The sequence below is a fragment of the Prionailurus bengalensis genome, chromosome B1 (assembly GCF_016509475.1).
Source record: "Prionailurus bengalensis isolate Pbe53 chromosome B1, Fcat_Pben_1.1_paternal_pri, whole genome shotgun sequence".
In the NCBI taxonomy this organism is placed as follows: Eukaryota; Metazoa; Chordata; class Mammalia; order Carnivora; family Felidae; genus Prionailurus; species Prionailurus bengalensis.
This window is the reverse complement of record NC_057344.1, coordinates 173,340,621-173,354,021: the sequence shown is the minus strand read 5'-3', so window position 1 is coordinate 173,354,021 and position 13,401 is coordinate 173,340,621. Positions and strand designations below refer to the sequence as shown.

The window sequence follows — 13,401 nt, the reverse complement described above, 5'->3', positions numbered from 1 at the left end:
TCTAGCAGAAGAATAATTTTGTCAAATGAAATTATCATAGGATTCAATATAAAATAAGTAAAATAGTATTTTATTAGTACATATGTATGTTACAGTTCCAGATTTGGAACTATGTATAAAAACAGCAAATGCTATAATGAAGCTATTTTGATACAAATGTGGGATTGGGGCTTATGGATGACATTTGCAGGTTTTTGGCAGCCTCAGCAGCACAGTAGTCAAGAAAAACCCGACAAACAGCAAAATAATTATAAAAAATTGTAAGGGGCACCTGGGTGGTTCAGTCAGTTAAGCATCCAACTCTTGGTTTCAGTTCAGATCATGAGCTCAAGGTTCATGGGTTTGAGTCCCACATTGAGCTCTGCACTGACAGTGTGGAGCCTGCTTGGAATTCTGTCTCCCTCACTCCCCTTTCTCTGCTCTTGTTTTCATTCTCTCTCTCCTCTCTCTCTCTCTCTCTCTCTCAGAATAAAAAAGAAAAAAAAGTTTTTTTAAGTTAAAACACCTACCCTTGGCAATCTCAGGATACTCTCCAGTTAAACTTAAACCCAAAACTTGAAAGAGTAGCAGGAAATGTTTGTTTCAAAGTGGAATCACAAATAGTAGCTTCTGGGGTGGTTGTTTCTTCACTCCTTATTGCATAACCGACCATTCTACCATGACTAGAACATGTGACCTAATACCTGGATCTTGCTGGACATTTGAGTGTGGTTAACGTGTGTAGAGATATACTGCCTTGCACAACTGCACAAGAATGGACAGGCTTGAATCTTAAAAGGCCAGGGCAGAGCTTTGACCTTCCTAAACAATGATGCATTAATAAGCGCATTTATATGCACAGACATGACAAAAGATCTGTATAAAAATTTTTGATTGAGCAGCACAAAATGCATCAGTGGTCTCCAAATGTTAAAATTTAGTACATGCCCATTTCAGCATATCTGATCTTTTTCTTTGTGTAGCACAAATGGCATTTTTCAGAAAACGAAAGTGATAAATGCGCATGGTTTTTGAGATACCAACTAGTACAAGTGTCCTAGCCCCTTTTCCAGCCACTGAATTAGCCAACCCCCAAACCCACTTCCTGTTTGGTGAGGTAATAAATGCATTAAACCAGTTTGAATAGGAGTTTCTCTTACTTGAAAGCATCTAACCTCAGAGGTTTTATCAATATTATTACATTCAGAAACGTGAGCACCAGTGGCCTCCCAGAAAAATGGGAATAACATCACAAAGAAGGGTTCAGAATATAAGTTGAGCAAAATAGCAGGAGCAGCCGTGAGAGCGGTGTGAGCACATGCCCTTCATGTCCCTGAGGATCCAGCCACACACACTTTAACATACATTTGTGTTAATAAAAATACCATTTTAATCTATTTTACATTGGGCCTCCGTGAAAATTTCCTTTGACAATGATTCCCTTGCTAAGATTTTGGCCACTGCATTGTAACTTCCAAGAGTTCTCTGATGATTCCTTTCTTTTTCCTTTTTCAAAATAGCATCCTGTTCTTTCCTAGCTGCGATTTCTTCTATTTTCCTCTCTGTGGATAGTCTTTTGACATTGTGGTTCACCACATTGAGCACTGTCTCTATTTCCTTTGTTTTAGTCTCTACTTTTTTTTTTTTAATGTTTATTATTTATGAGAGAAAGAGAGAGGGAGGGGCAGAGAGAGAGAGAGGAAAGAGAATCCCAAGCAGCCTACACACTGTCAGCACAGAGCCCAAAGTAAGGCTCAAATCCACGCACCATGAGATCATGACCTGAGCCGAAATCAAGAGCTGGATGCTTAACTGACTGAGCCACCCAGGCATTCCTTTGCCCTTTGTCTTGAAGGCTGTCCTCAAATGTCTGCTGATCGTTGGCTGTACATGCATACTGAGTGATGAGCCAGTCTAAAGCTGATGGTGGGGCCACCTGGGTGGTTCAGTCGGTTAAGTGCCCAGACTCCTGGTCTTGGCTCAGGTCATGATCTCATGGATCCTGAGTTCGAGACCCACATCAAGATCTGCACTGATGGTGTGGGGCCTGCTTGGGATTCACTCTCTGCCCCTCCTTCACTCTCTCTCTCTCGCTCTCTTTCAAAATAAATAAACTTAAAAAAAAAGTAAAGCTGATGGGAAGGAGTGGGGGGACTCATCTAACTGATGGAGCTTCACTGTAGTGTTTGGGGGGTGAGCTGGATTTCTTAGTGACAGACTCCCAAATGTTAGGATTATTTCTCTAAAGCCATCTAAGCTTTAAAAAGATAGTAATAATCCTCAAATCTCCTCCTTGAGGGTTATAAACCTGACTGCTGACCTTCTCAGAACCAGGTGAGAAAAAGCAAGGACAGGGGAGTGCAGGTTTTTATTCCCTTGTTTCCAGTCTGGCATCTCACTGACACCCTCCCTAAGTCTGAAATTTTCTGATTCTATTCTTCCTAAAAATAAACCTCTACTATCCCGAGAGTGAGGGGTGGGGAAGGTAGTTTCTTCTCATGAGGTAAGACAGAGACTGGGTGCACCTAATTTCCTTATATGTACCATCTTCCATAGAAGTCCTCTGTTTTCAGCCCCACACTGCAACCCCAATTTTTGTGATATCCGGTGCTTCCAATTCTTGAGATCTAAGGAGACAATTACACCAAGAAACAGTCTTTTATATGGGCATTGAAGTTTCTGCTTGCTCTTTTTAAGTTACTTAGCGTCCCCTTGCTTTCTACCTTCTAAGAGTTGGTTCACGTCTCTTATCCATCCATGCCTCCTTTCCCACTTTCTTTGTCTTTGTCTATATCTTTCTCATTCCTTTACTGCCATTTTAGTAAGTAAGCTCAAGTAAGGGCTCATTCTCTCATTTCAGGAGAGAATGAAAATAGTACATATGTTTAATTCAACCCAGGTACCTGGAAGTCCAGTCTTTTTTTTTTTTTAGGCTTATTTTATTTTATTTTATTTTTTTATTTTTTGAGAGAGGGTGCAAGTCAGCAAGAGGCAGAGAGAGAGAATCCCACAGGGGGCAGAGAGAGAGAGGGAGAAAGAGAGAGAAAGAAGATCCCACGGAGCTCGAAGCAGGGCTGGAGCTCACAAACCTGGGCCGAAGTCAGATGCTTAACGACTGAGCCACCCAGATGCCCTGAGATAGTCTTTTGACTTGATGGCTTTACCTTATGGCAAAGGTGGTGTTGGACTTAAAACATAGAAGGAAGGCTTAGTTCTGGTGCAGGACGATACTCATTGCTCTAGTTCTCCCCAACACTTTAATCATTTTCTTTACAGAAGAACCCTGTCCCTAACCCCTCCTGGTTGTTTTAGGGGGCTTGTTTTTGACCCTGGGACTGAGAGATGTCGTCACATGGGGGTAAATGCCAGGCTGCCTGTCATTCTGCTTATAAAGGGAAGACTGGACGAGAAGGTTGACTGTTGAAGTTAAAGACCTTCAGTTAAGCCCCAGGTGTGTGTTCCTCTTTTTCCCGTGTCCTTTTGGGCAGAGCTTCTGCTGTTCTGCATAGACCCACTCCTCTGCCAGTACTCCAGGAAGCAGCCCTTCTCTGTCAGTACACATCCATCTACTCAGTGCTTTCCAGAAATTTCTTTAAATCTCTTGACCACGGATGGCCCCTTCCTATTCCCTTTGTTGTATTGGATTATGCCTTTTCCCCCTCTTGCTATAATAGGGTCCTAAGAAGGGAGAGGATGTGTGTGCTCAGTGTACCATGCTGACGGAGAGCTCTGCTTTTTGTCTTTTTAATAATGGTTTTGGAGGGGCACCTGGGTGGCTTAGTCGGTTACACATCCGAGGATATTATCCTAAGTGACATAGTCCAGTCATAAAAAGACAAATGTGGGGTGCCTGGGTGGCTCAGTTGGTTAAGAGACAGACTCTTTTTTTAAGTGTTATTTCTTTTTAAGAGAGAAAGTGCGAGCAGGGGCAGGGCAGAGACAGAGGGAGACACAGATTCTGAAGTAGGCTCCAGGTTCTGAGCTGTCAGCACAGAGCCCGACGTGGGGCTCAAACCCATCAACTGTGGGATCATAACCTGAGCTGAAGTCTGATGAATAAGCTCATTTTCACTTCAGGATCTTAAGAGTAAGGAATCATTTTATGTTCAATCACTCTGGTGTTTGTCTCTTTCTGGAGTTTTGGTTTTTTCACTCTTATCTGCAAACATTTTCTTAAAGAGCTGGATAGCAAATATTTTAGGCTATTCAGGCCAAGGGGCAAAATTGGGGACTTACATAACCATTTCAAATATAATCATATTGGGGCGCCCGGGTGATTCAGTTGGTTAAGTGTCTGACTTTGGCTCAGGTCACGATCTCTTAGTTTGTGAGTTTGAGCCTCACATCAGGCTGTCTGCTGTCAGCACGGACCCCACTTCAGATCTTCTGCCTCTCTCTCTTTCTGCCCCTTCCCTGCTTGTGTTCTCTCTCTCTCTCTCAAAACATTAAAAAAATCTTTTTAAATATAATCATGGAGGGGCACCTCACTGGCTCAGTCAGAAGAGCAAGCAAGTCTTGAGCTCAGGGTTGTGAGTTTGAGCCCCGCATTAGGTGTAGAGATTACTTAAAAATAAAATCTTAAATAAAAAAATACATATATAATCATATAAAATTATAAAAACCATTCTTAGCTTATTTACAGGTGGCTGGCCAGATTTGGCCCATGAGCTTTGATTTGCAGGCACCAGATCTATTTGCTAAATTCCCTTCCGTTCTTACATCATTTGAAAGAATGACGTAATGTCCTTTTCTCAAAAAAGTAAGGAGCAATATTCTTCTTTTTTTTTTTTTAACTTTTTAAATATTTGTTTATTTTGGAGAGAGAGAGACACAGGCAGAGCATGAGCAGGGGAGGGGCAGAGAGAGAGACACAGAATCCGAAACAGGCTCCAGGCTTCAAGCTGTCAGCACAGAGCCTGACGTGGGGCTCAAATTCACGAACCACGAGATCATAACCTGAGCGGAATTCAGACAGCCAACTGACTGAGCCACCCAGGCGCCCCAGGAGTAATATTTTTCTAATGTCAGACTGTCGTGACTCATTTGTTACTTGTACTATGACAGAAAATACACTCACGCAATTGTTGATACAGAATATTTTATTTATGTGTTTGCTATCTGTACAGATGTCTCTCATCTTTGTATTTGTTTCTGTATTCTAACTGAACCTCAAAATTCCTAAAGGATGAGGCTTGAATCTGTTTAACTTGATTTGTATACTCTCAGCAGAGCAGAGCATCAGATGGACATCTGGCATATTTCAATAATGATAAAGCATAAGACAAAATCAAAGTCAATAAGACACGTAATAAAAAAGCACATGGAAACATACAAAAATTCTTACTTTAGAATAATGCTATACGTAATTTGTAAAATCTACTTTTTTAAGTTCATACATGAGATTATATTGATTTTCTTATTTAAAGAAAAAGGGGAACTTCAATGAGTTATAGAACTAAAAATGCAAAATGAAGGTAACAAATATTTTTGGCTCTTGAACTAAAAAAATAATGATCAGTGAGAAAAATAGAGACATGAAGAAGAATAAACTAGACCAATACTGATATTTTCTTCATGTTAAAAAAAAAATTGCCTTTTAGTCTTATTTGGATTGATTGGAAATGAGCAGTGATGACATTCTTGGGCTAAAAAACCAACAACGCAGCTCGTTCAAACAAAAGGAGCAAAGGAACATTACCCAAACCAAACTTATAGGGTCACTTGTAACATGGAAGCATAGGAAAAATGTTCTAAGCACATCCAAAAAAGAAAGAAAAGGGAAGAAAGAAAGAAAGAAAGAAAGAAAGAAAGAAAGAAAGAAAGAAAAAGGAGAGGAAAGGAGAAAGGAAGAAAGGAAGGAAGAAAAGAAAAGAAAAAAGCACAAGGCCTCATTCTATCCACTGAATTTTCCCTGTCTGTTCAGAGAGACAAGAAATGGCTTGGGAAACACCTTACCCAATTAAGCTAGAAACCTCAAAGTCTCCAGGACACTTTCTGAAAGGTTAACAGGTTTAGCCCAGTGTTTAGGACAGCAATTTCACGGTTTAAAATATATATATTTAATAACAAGTAAATAAACCAATGATCAGAAAAACTGAAGAGTGTACATATGATATTAAAGTGCTGCCTATGGACATTTTATAAAGTAAAAAGTGTTTTAGGTTTAATCTGTATTTTACAAAGATCGACACCATTAAAACCAACATGATTATTTACCACTCATCCAATCACTGAGGTAACAAAATTACAAAAATATGTAAAAAATATTCTAGATTCATAATACCAGATATGCTAATTCCCATATAGCTAGTATAAATTTGATTAAAAAAATAGTTTTGTTTCCTTAAAAACACTGGGTTTATTTACCATTTAATATCAGATAGATATCTGCTATCCTAAAGTACCAAAAAAATTACAAATAAAAATGGCAATGACTATACTCTGGGTTTCTTGTTCGGTGGATCCTGAAGGCTAAACTTTGGAATTTCCCCCGAAGGCGCATATGGAATTCTCTTTGAAGACACCTTTTTTCCAATTGTTTCAATCTAGGGGGAAAAGAAAGATTTTAGAAAGAAAACCTATTTTTTCCTTTTAAAATCAAAAGAGGGTCTCAAGTTTTCTGGGTTGCTATGAAAGATTTTTGGTTCCTTCTGTATTTTTCATATTTCTAGAGTCAATCTACACTCCACTCTCCAAATTTACAGCTAGACACTCTTACTCTTGCCATTCCCAACACCAGACCCCCTCAGACTGAGGACAGACTCACATGCCACCACTGTGTCAGCAACATGGATGAAAGCAACTAACAGACAAGATTCCAGTGCAATCAAATTCTCTCTCAAACTCTATTCTCACATCTGTTCCCTTATTCTAAAAAATTTACATCAGCTTGAGGGACCTGGGTGGTTCAGTCAGTTGAGCAGCTGACTTTGGCTCAGGTCATGATCTCACGGTTTGTGAGTTTGGGCCCCGCATTGGGCCCTGTTCGTGCCCTGTCTCTCTCCGTCTCTCAAAACTAAATAAACGTTAAAAAAGAATTGTGTTTTTTTTTTTTTAATTTACATCAGCTGTAATAGCATAGATTTCAGGAGTTCAGGCTCCAGAGTCTAAAAGGCCCCAGCTGGATTCCTGATTGCTAATTGTTGTGTCAACTAAGCTCTCTAGATCTTTCTTCCTCATTTGTAAACAGTGTTACTACCACTTACTTCAACAGGTTGTGTTATGGATTAAATTAGATAAAGTGCCCAGTCAGTGGCTGGCATACAAGTCAGCCTTCAATAAATAAGTGGTAGTCTATTTTTATTTTGCATATTACATTTTAAACTTTTCCTCATATATCTGAAATCACTAATCTTATCTTTAAAGACACTGCTTCTTTAACAATCATAAATTTAGCTCTTCTCTATAGCAAAAATATACTATACAATTTTCACAAATGTCTTTTGAATTAAAAATTAAGAGCACCTGAGTGGCTCAGTCAGTTAAGCGTCCGACTCTTGATTTTGGCTCAGGTCAAGATCTCATGGTTTGTGAGTTCGAGCCCTCCGTCAGGCTCTGTGCTGACAGTGTAGAGCCTGCTTGGGATTCTCCTCTCCCTCTCTATCTGCCTCTCCTCTGCTCATGCTCTCTCTTTCTCAAAATAAAGTAAAAAAAACTTTTTAAAATTAACTATATAATTCTGACTCAAAGGGTTTTTGCTTTGTATTAATCATTTTAGTGACTTACAAATTCCCTTTATTTAGTGATTCCATTCCTCATTTTTTCCCCATTTTTTAAAAATCTGTACTCAGAAAAGTTAACTTTTATAAGAATCCAAGCTTATATTACCTATCTTCTCCCTTAAATGAGTAACACAAGAATGCAAGAAAATGTGTTTACGCCTTGGAAGTAATCTTTAAAAAGTAACATTACTTCAGTTTAAGTCATGACTGGGAAAAGCAGTCATGCTGTTACTCACTAAGGAGGGGTGCAGTAGAAGAATCCCCAAGGTCCCTGATGGAATGTTAACAGACAAGGACATCATCTGATTCTTGCTGCAAGTGAATCTCTCACGAATGAGAAATGAGCACTGAATTCTCTAAGAAGGATCTTTAACAAGTCGATGACAGGTTAAGAGAACCAGATCCAATATTCTGAACAGCAGATAAAGCCTTCTGGGTACCTTTCCAAGAATGCTGGTGCCGAGCAAATGCACAAGAGCTAGCTCTCAACACTCCCCCCTCCCTGCTCTGCCCAGGGACTATGGGACTATGCTGACTACAATCTCCTGGCGTAATTCTTCACCCTCCCAACCTCCCCTCAAGCCTCCCACCCCCACGTACACACTGCTCCGAGGAAATGGAAAGTACCTCCTTCTTATTAATACTCTTGGGACCCTTGGTAAAATTGAAATAGATGCAACATAAAGGTACTGTTCAGGTTTCTGTCAGCTCTCTAAACACTCCATTTAGGTAGCAAACTTTGAATTAAAAAAGGGCCAGTCCCACTAAAGCTCCCACACTTCTCGCTCAGACTTCTCAGGCGCTAGAACAGTGCTGAGCACTCAAAAGGTATAGGATCCTATGCAATATGTGACAACTACACTGCATTTTGCAGTTTTCAAAACATTCAGATAGGAATAAGTGGCCTGGTCCCTGAGGGTGTCAGTGTGGTGCAGATAGTTCATCAGAGCAGCGTGGGTGGCTCTGGGAAGAAAAAAAAATTCTTTTAAATTGTGTATTTTCTTACTTGATCTTTATATGAAATAAGACAAGGTACATTCTATCCCTATGTAATAGATAACTACTGACTCCTAGATACCATGTAAGGAAGACCAATACTGAATGATCTTGAGATTACAAATTAAGGAGGGAGTGGAGTAATTACACAAATCGCATAGAGATTTTCCAGAGAACTGACATGTTGCCCCCATGTTATGTTATTGCTAAAGAAGGGAATATTAAAATTCTAAAACTCAAACCCACTAAAAAGCAAATGACCAAACAAACAAAACAAAACCAGTCCAGGATCATAATTAATTACCTGGAAGCCAATGGTTTGTAGTTCGTTGTGGAGCCCATCCAAGACACGTCGTCCATCAAAGATAAAGGCTGGCTTCAGCATTTTTTTATGAATGCGTTCATAATCCAATTCCTATAAAGACAGAAATGAAACAATTAGAACATATACATGAACACATACCCAACCCCTACTGATACCAGAATACTTCTAAAATTTTCTTTCATAGTACTTGTCACCTCACCTTAAACATGTCCCACTCAGTGCAAATAACCACAGCATGGGCACCATCACATGCTTCATATGGATCCTTGGAAATGGTCACGAGCCGGGACACTATAACAACAGCAACAAAAAATTGGCAATAAGAAGGGAATTATTTGAAATTATGCATTTTAATACTAGGGTTACTAGAAAGGTCTGACAGAAGTGAAATAGTCTGGTTGAAGTGAGAATGAGAGTAATGGGGGGGGGGGGGTGCCTGGAGTACCTGAACCTTACCCTAGAAGCATCTCCTTGGAACATCTGGGGCTTCTTAGGGTATGTTGGAAAAATTATTAGACCAACCCACAGCTAATAAAATCAAAGTTGATAGAACAATGTCTAAGAGTTTAATTTTAGAGAAATGAGGCAGAAAAGAAGGCCTACCAATGATAAAAATAGAATAACCATGGAAGCAGCACAAATGTCCATCAACAGATGAATAGATAAGGAAGCTGTACAATACACACACAGGCACGCACACACATATATATACACATACACACATACATATGCATACAACAGAATATTACTCAGCCATCAAAAAGAATGAAATCTTGCCATTTGCAATGACATGGATGGAGCTAGGGAGTACAATGCTAAGTAAAGTAAGTCAGTCAGAGAAAGACAAATACCATATGACTTCACTCATATATGTAATTTAAGAAACCAAACAGGGGCGCCTGGGTGGCGCAGTCGGTTAAGCGTCCGACTTCAGCCAGGTCACGATCTCGTGGTCCGGGAGTTCGAGCCCCGCGTCGGGCTCTGGGCTGATGATGGCTCAGAGCCTGGAGCCTGTTTCCGATTCTGTGTCTCCCTCTCTCTCTGCCCCTCCCCCGTTCATGCTCTGTCTCTCTCTGTCCCAAAAATAAATAAATGTCGAAAAAAAAAAAAAAAAAGAAACCAAACAAATAAACAAAGGAAAAAAAGGGAGAGAGAGAGAAAGACAAACTAAGAAACAGTCTTAACTATAGAGAACAAACCAGAGGGGCAGGTGGGGGAATGGGTGAAATAGATAAAGGGGATTTAGACTGCACTTTATCACAAAGAGCACTGAGTAATGTATGGAATTGTTGAATCACTATATTGTACATATGAAACTAATATAACATTGTATGTTAACCATACTGAAAATTTTTTTTTAAGTTTATTTATTTATTTTGAGAGAGAGAGAGAGAGAGAGAGAGAGAGAGAGAGAGAGCGCGCCGGGGGGAGGGACAAAGAAACAGGGAGAGAGAGAATCCCAAGCAGGCTCTGTACTGTCAGCACAGCGCCTGATGCAAGGCTTGATCCCATGAACTGTTGAGGCCATGACTTGAATCAAAATCAAGAGTTGGACGCCTAACTGAGCCACCCAAGCACCCCTAAAAAAATTTTTTTAATGCAGCATTTCATTAAGAAACAAAAACAAAAACAGAACAACCAAAGGTTTCTAGAGAACAAACAAGTTTTAGGCCCATACTCAGTGATTCATAAGACTCAAAGCCTTACCTTGGTCATCCTCTGAAACTCCTGGGTGAGAAAGATCCACAACTATTTGTTCCCTTGGTACTTTTGGATCATATATATGGAGATGTGCACCTTCATCCATCAAATATTTGCTGATATATATGCTAGAAGATTCTCTAAAGGAAAAAACATCAGTATTGCTAGGGAGTATAATGAAACAAAATGGCATATATTCTAATACCTAAGGAGTTTATAGAGGGAAAATTCTATTTCTTGTGAGGATACAGATGTTCACTTTACTTTTATTCTTTATACTATATATATGCACATATATTTCACACACACACATCCACTATCAAAAATCAAAATAAGATGAGCAGTTAGTACTCTCAAAGGGGTTGAAATATTTTTAAGAACTGGTACCTCGTATCACCGGTGTCCTTTTTGAATGCAAATCCCAAAATAGCTATCTTCTTATCAGTTACTGTATTAAACAGACTGTCTATAATCCGGGAAGCAAATCTCCTTCTCTGGTAGTCATTCATATCTATGACCTGAAATTACATGTACAATTATACAATGTATACATGTACAATTAGTGCAGTTAAAAGAGGTGAAGCCTATGCCACACACTGCTCACAGTTTTATAGTACTATTGTATGAATACCAGCCTCATAAAGTAACAGGAGGCAAAGATTAAACAACCTCTTCAGTATCTATTAAAAATTAAAAAAAAAAGAATTACCATCCCACACTTAAAGTCATCCTGAAAATTTTCACTTGGCTTCCATGCACCAATCTCAGATGGGATGGATGTAAAGATGAGGAGCACAGTTAAGTTTCAACCCCACTTGAGATCCAGCTATAATAGCTGAAAAAAGGCACAGAGAAAACAGAGTTCTCCTTTGCCAACTTCTCCAAACCCTATGGAAGCAAGGCGGTAAGCAATCAAATCCCAAAGCCCCCCCACCACCCCTGCCATATACGCTTACCCCTCACCGAAACTGAGTGGAAGTAGAAAGTGAGCAGAAAACAGTTGAACAATGCAGAGTTATAGCTGCCTCTTGATAAAGCATAGCACTCCTAACCCTTGACTAAGTTTTTAACTAAATATTGTAAGAATAAAAGTCTCTGCTCGCCTAACCCTTTACTCTCCTAAGAGTCTATAAACAGACTTCAGGAGCACCTGGGTGGCTCAGTGGTTGAGTGTCTGACTTCGGTTCATGTCATGATCTCACAGTTCATGGGTTCGAGCCCCATACGGGCTCTCTGCATCAGCACAGAGCCCACTTTGGATCTTTTGTCTCCCCCTCTCTCTGCCCCTCCCCTGCTCACACTCACTCTCTCCATCTCTCAAAAAAAAAATAAATAAACATTTTTTAAAAAGTAAAAATAAATAAAGAAACAAGACTTCCTATTGGTGGCCAGTATATAAGGAAAGAGACTAGTTTTGTTTTTTTTTTAATTTTTTTTTTCAACGTTTATTTATTTTTGGGACAGAGAGAGACAGAGCATGAACGGGGGAGGGGCAGAGAGAGAGGGAGACACAGAATCGGAAACAGGCTGCAGGCTCTGAGCCATCAGCCCAGAGCCCGACGCGGGGCTCGAACTCCCGGACCGGGAGATCGTGACCTGGCTGAAGTCGGACGCTTAACCGACTGCGCCACCCAGGCGCCCCAAGAGACTAGTTTTTATGTGGTTTTTTTTTTTTAAGGCACTGAATTTCTAGGGGCTGTCTCAAAACCTGAGAGCTCGTGAAATGAGCCCAGAGTGTTGGAAAATCAAGACTTTATCTGCATTTCGCCATGATGGACAGGAAGCTAAAGTCATCATGCTGTATTGAATGAAACGAACTTTTATATTGTACATTTTCCTTAAAAATGTACATTTCCTGGGGCGCCTGGGTGGCGCAGTCAGTTAAGCGTCCGACTTCAGCCAGGTCACGATCTCGCGGTCCGGGAGTTCGAGCCCCACGTCAGGCTCTGGGCTGATGGCTCGGAGCCTGGAGCCTGTTTCCGATCTGTGTCTCCCTCTCTCTCTGCCCCTCCCCCGTTCATGCTCTGTCTTTCTCTGTCCCAAAAATAAATAAACGTTGAAAAAAAAAATTAAAAAAAAATGTACATTTCCTTATACTGTCATCCACTGCTGAAATCTAAAAAACTACAAAATTGCAGAAAAAATATTTGGGAAAGATATGTATACCGGCTGGTATCTTGGACATATTACTTAACGTCTCTAAGTCTCAGTTTCCTCACCTAGAAATGGGGAATATTAGTGATGAGGACTAAATGAAATATGCAAAGTACCTAAGAAAGTGCCTGGCACAGGGAAAGCACTCAATTAATGTGAACTCTATTTTCAGTTTGGGAAGGGTCTTTAATTTTAGCTCTGTGAATCTCAAAGGGACAAAACAAGTATCAACACACGCAAACCACCTTGAAAGCATTACAATACAGGTTCTTCCTTTGTTATGATTGTCTGCCTTTTAGGATAGAGAGGAGTTGTAATTAATAGTTCTTGCTTTACCCTGAGAGCAAATGTGTTATAAAACTAGAAGACAGATAGTTTATCAGAAATTTCCATCGGGGTTGATTAGCAAAAAAGACAAAAATACAGAAGCCCAATAAGTAAACCTAAAATAAAGAAACTGAATATAATGTTTGAGTTCCTGGAATAAATAAATTCTGTCAAAAACATCTCACAAAGGGTGACATG

General features: G+C 39.9%; 1 protein-coding gene across 1 annotated transcript in view; it reads right to left on the bottom strand.

Moving 5' to 3' along the window:
• Positions 1-5,060: 5,060 nt before the first annotated feature.
• UGDH (UDP-glucose 6-dehydrogenase) overlaps positions 5,061-13,401 on the bottom strand; it is a 32,933-nt gene continuing 24,592 nt past the window's right edge. Inside the window, exons 8-12 of the mRNA XM_043553211.1 lie at positions 11,110-11,240; positions 10,729-10,862; positions 9,221-9,312; positions 9,001-9,111; positions 5,061-6,524 (exon numbers count right to left, since the gene is read on the bottom strand). Of these exons, the coding sequence (XP_043409146.1) occupies positions 6,414-6,524; positions 9,001-9,111; positions 9,221-9,312; positions 10,729-10,862; positions 11,110-11,240 (579 nt within the window). The 3' untranslated portion in view covers positions 5,061-6,413. The remainder of the gene's footprint in view (positions 6,525-9,000; positions 9,112-9,220; positions 9,313-10,728; positions 10,863-11,109; positions 11,241-13,401) is intronic.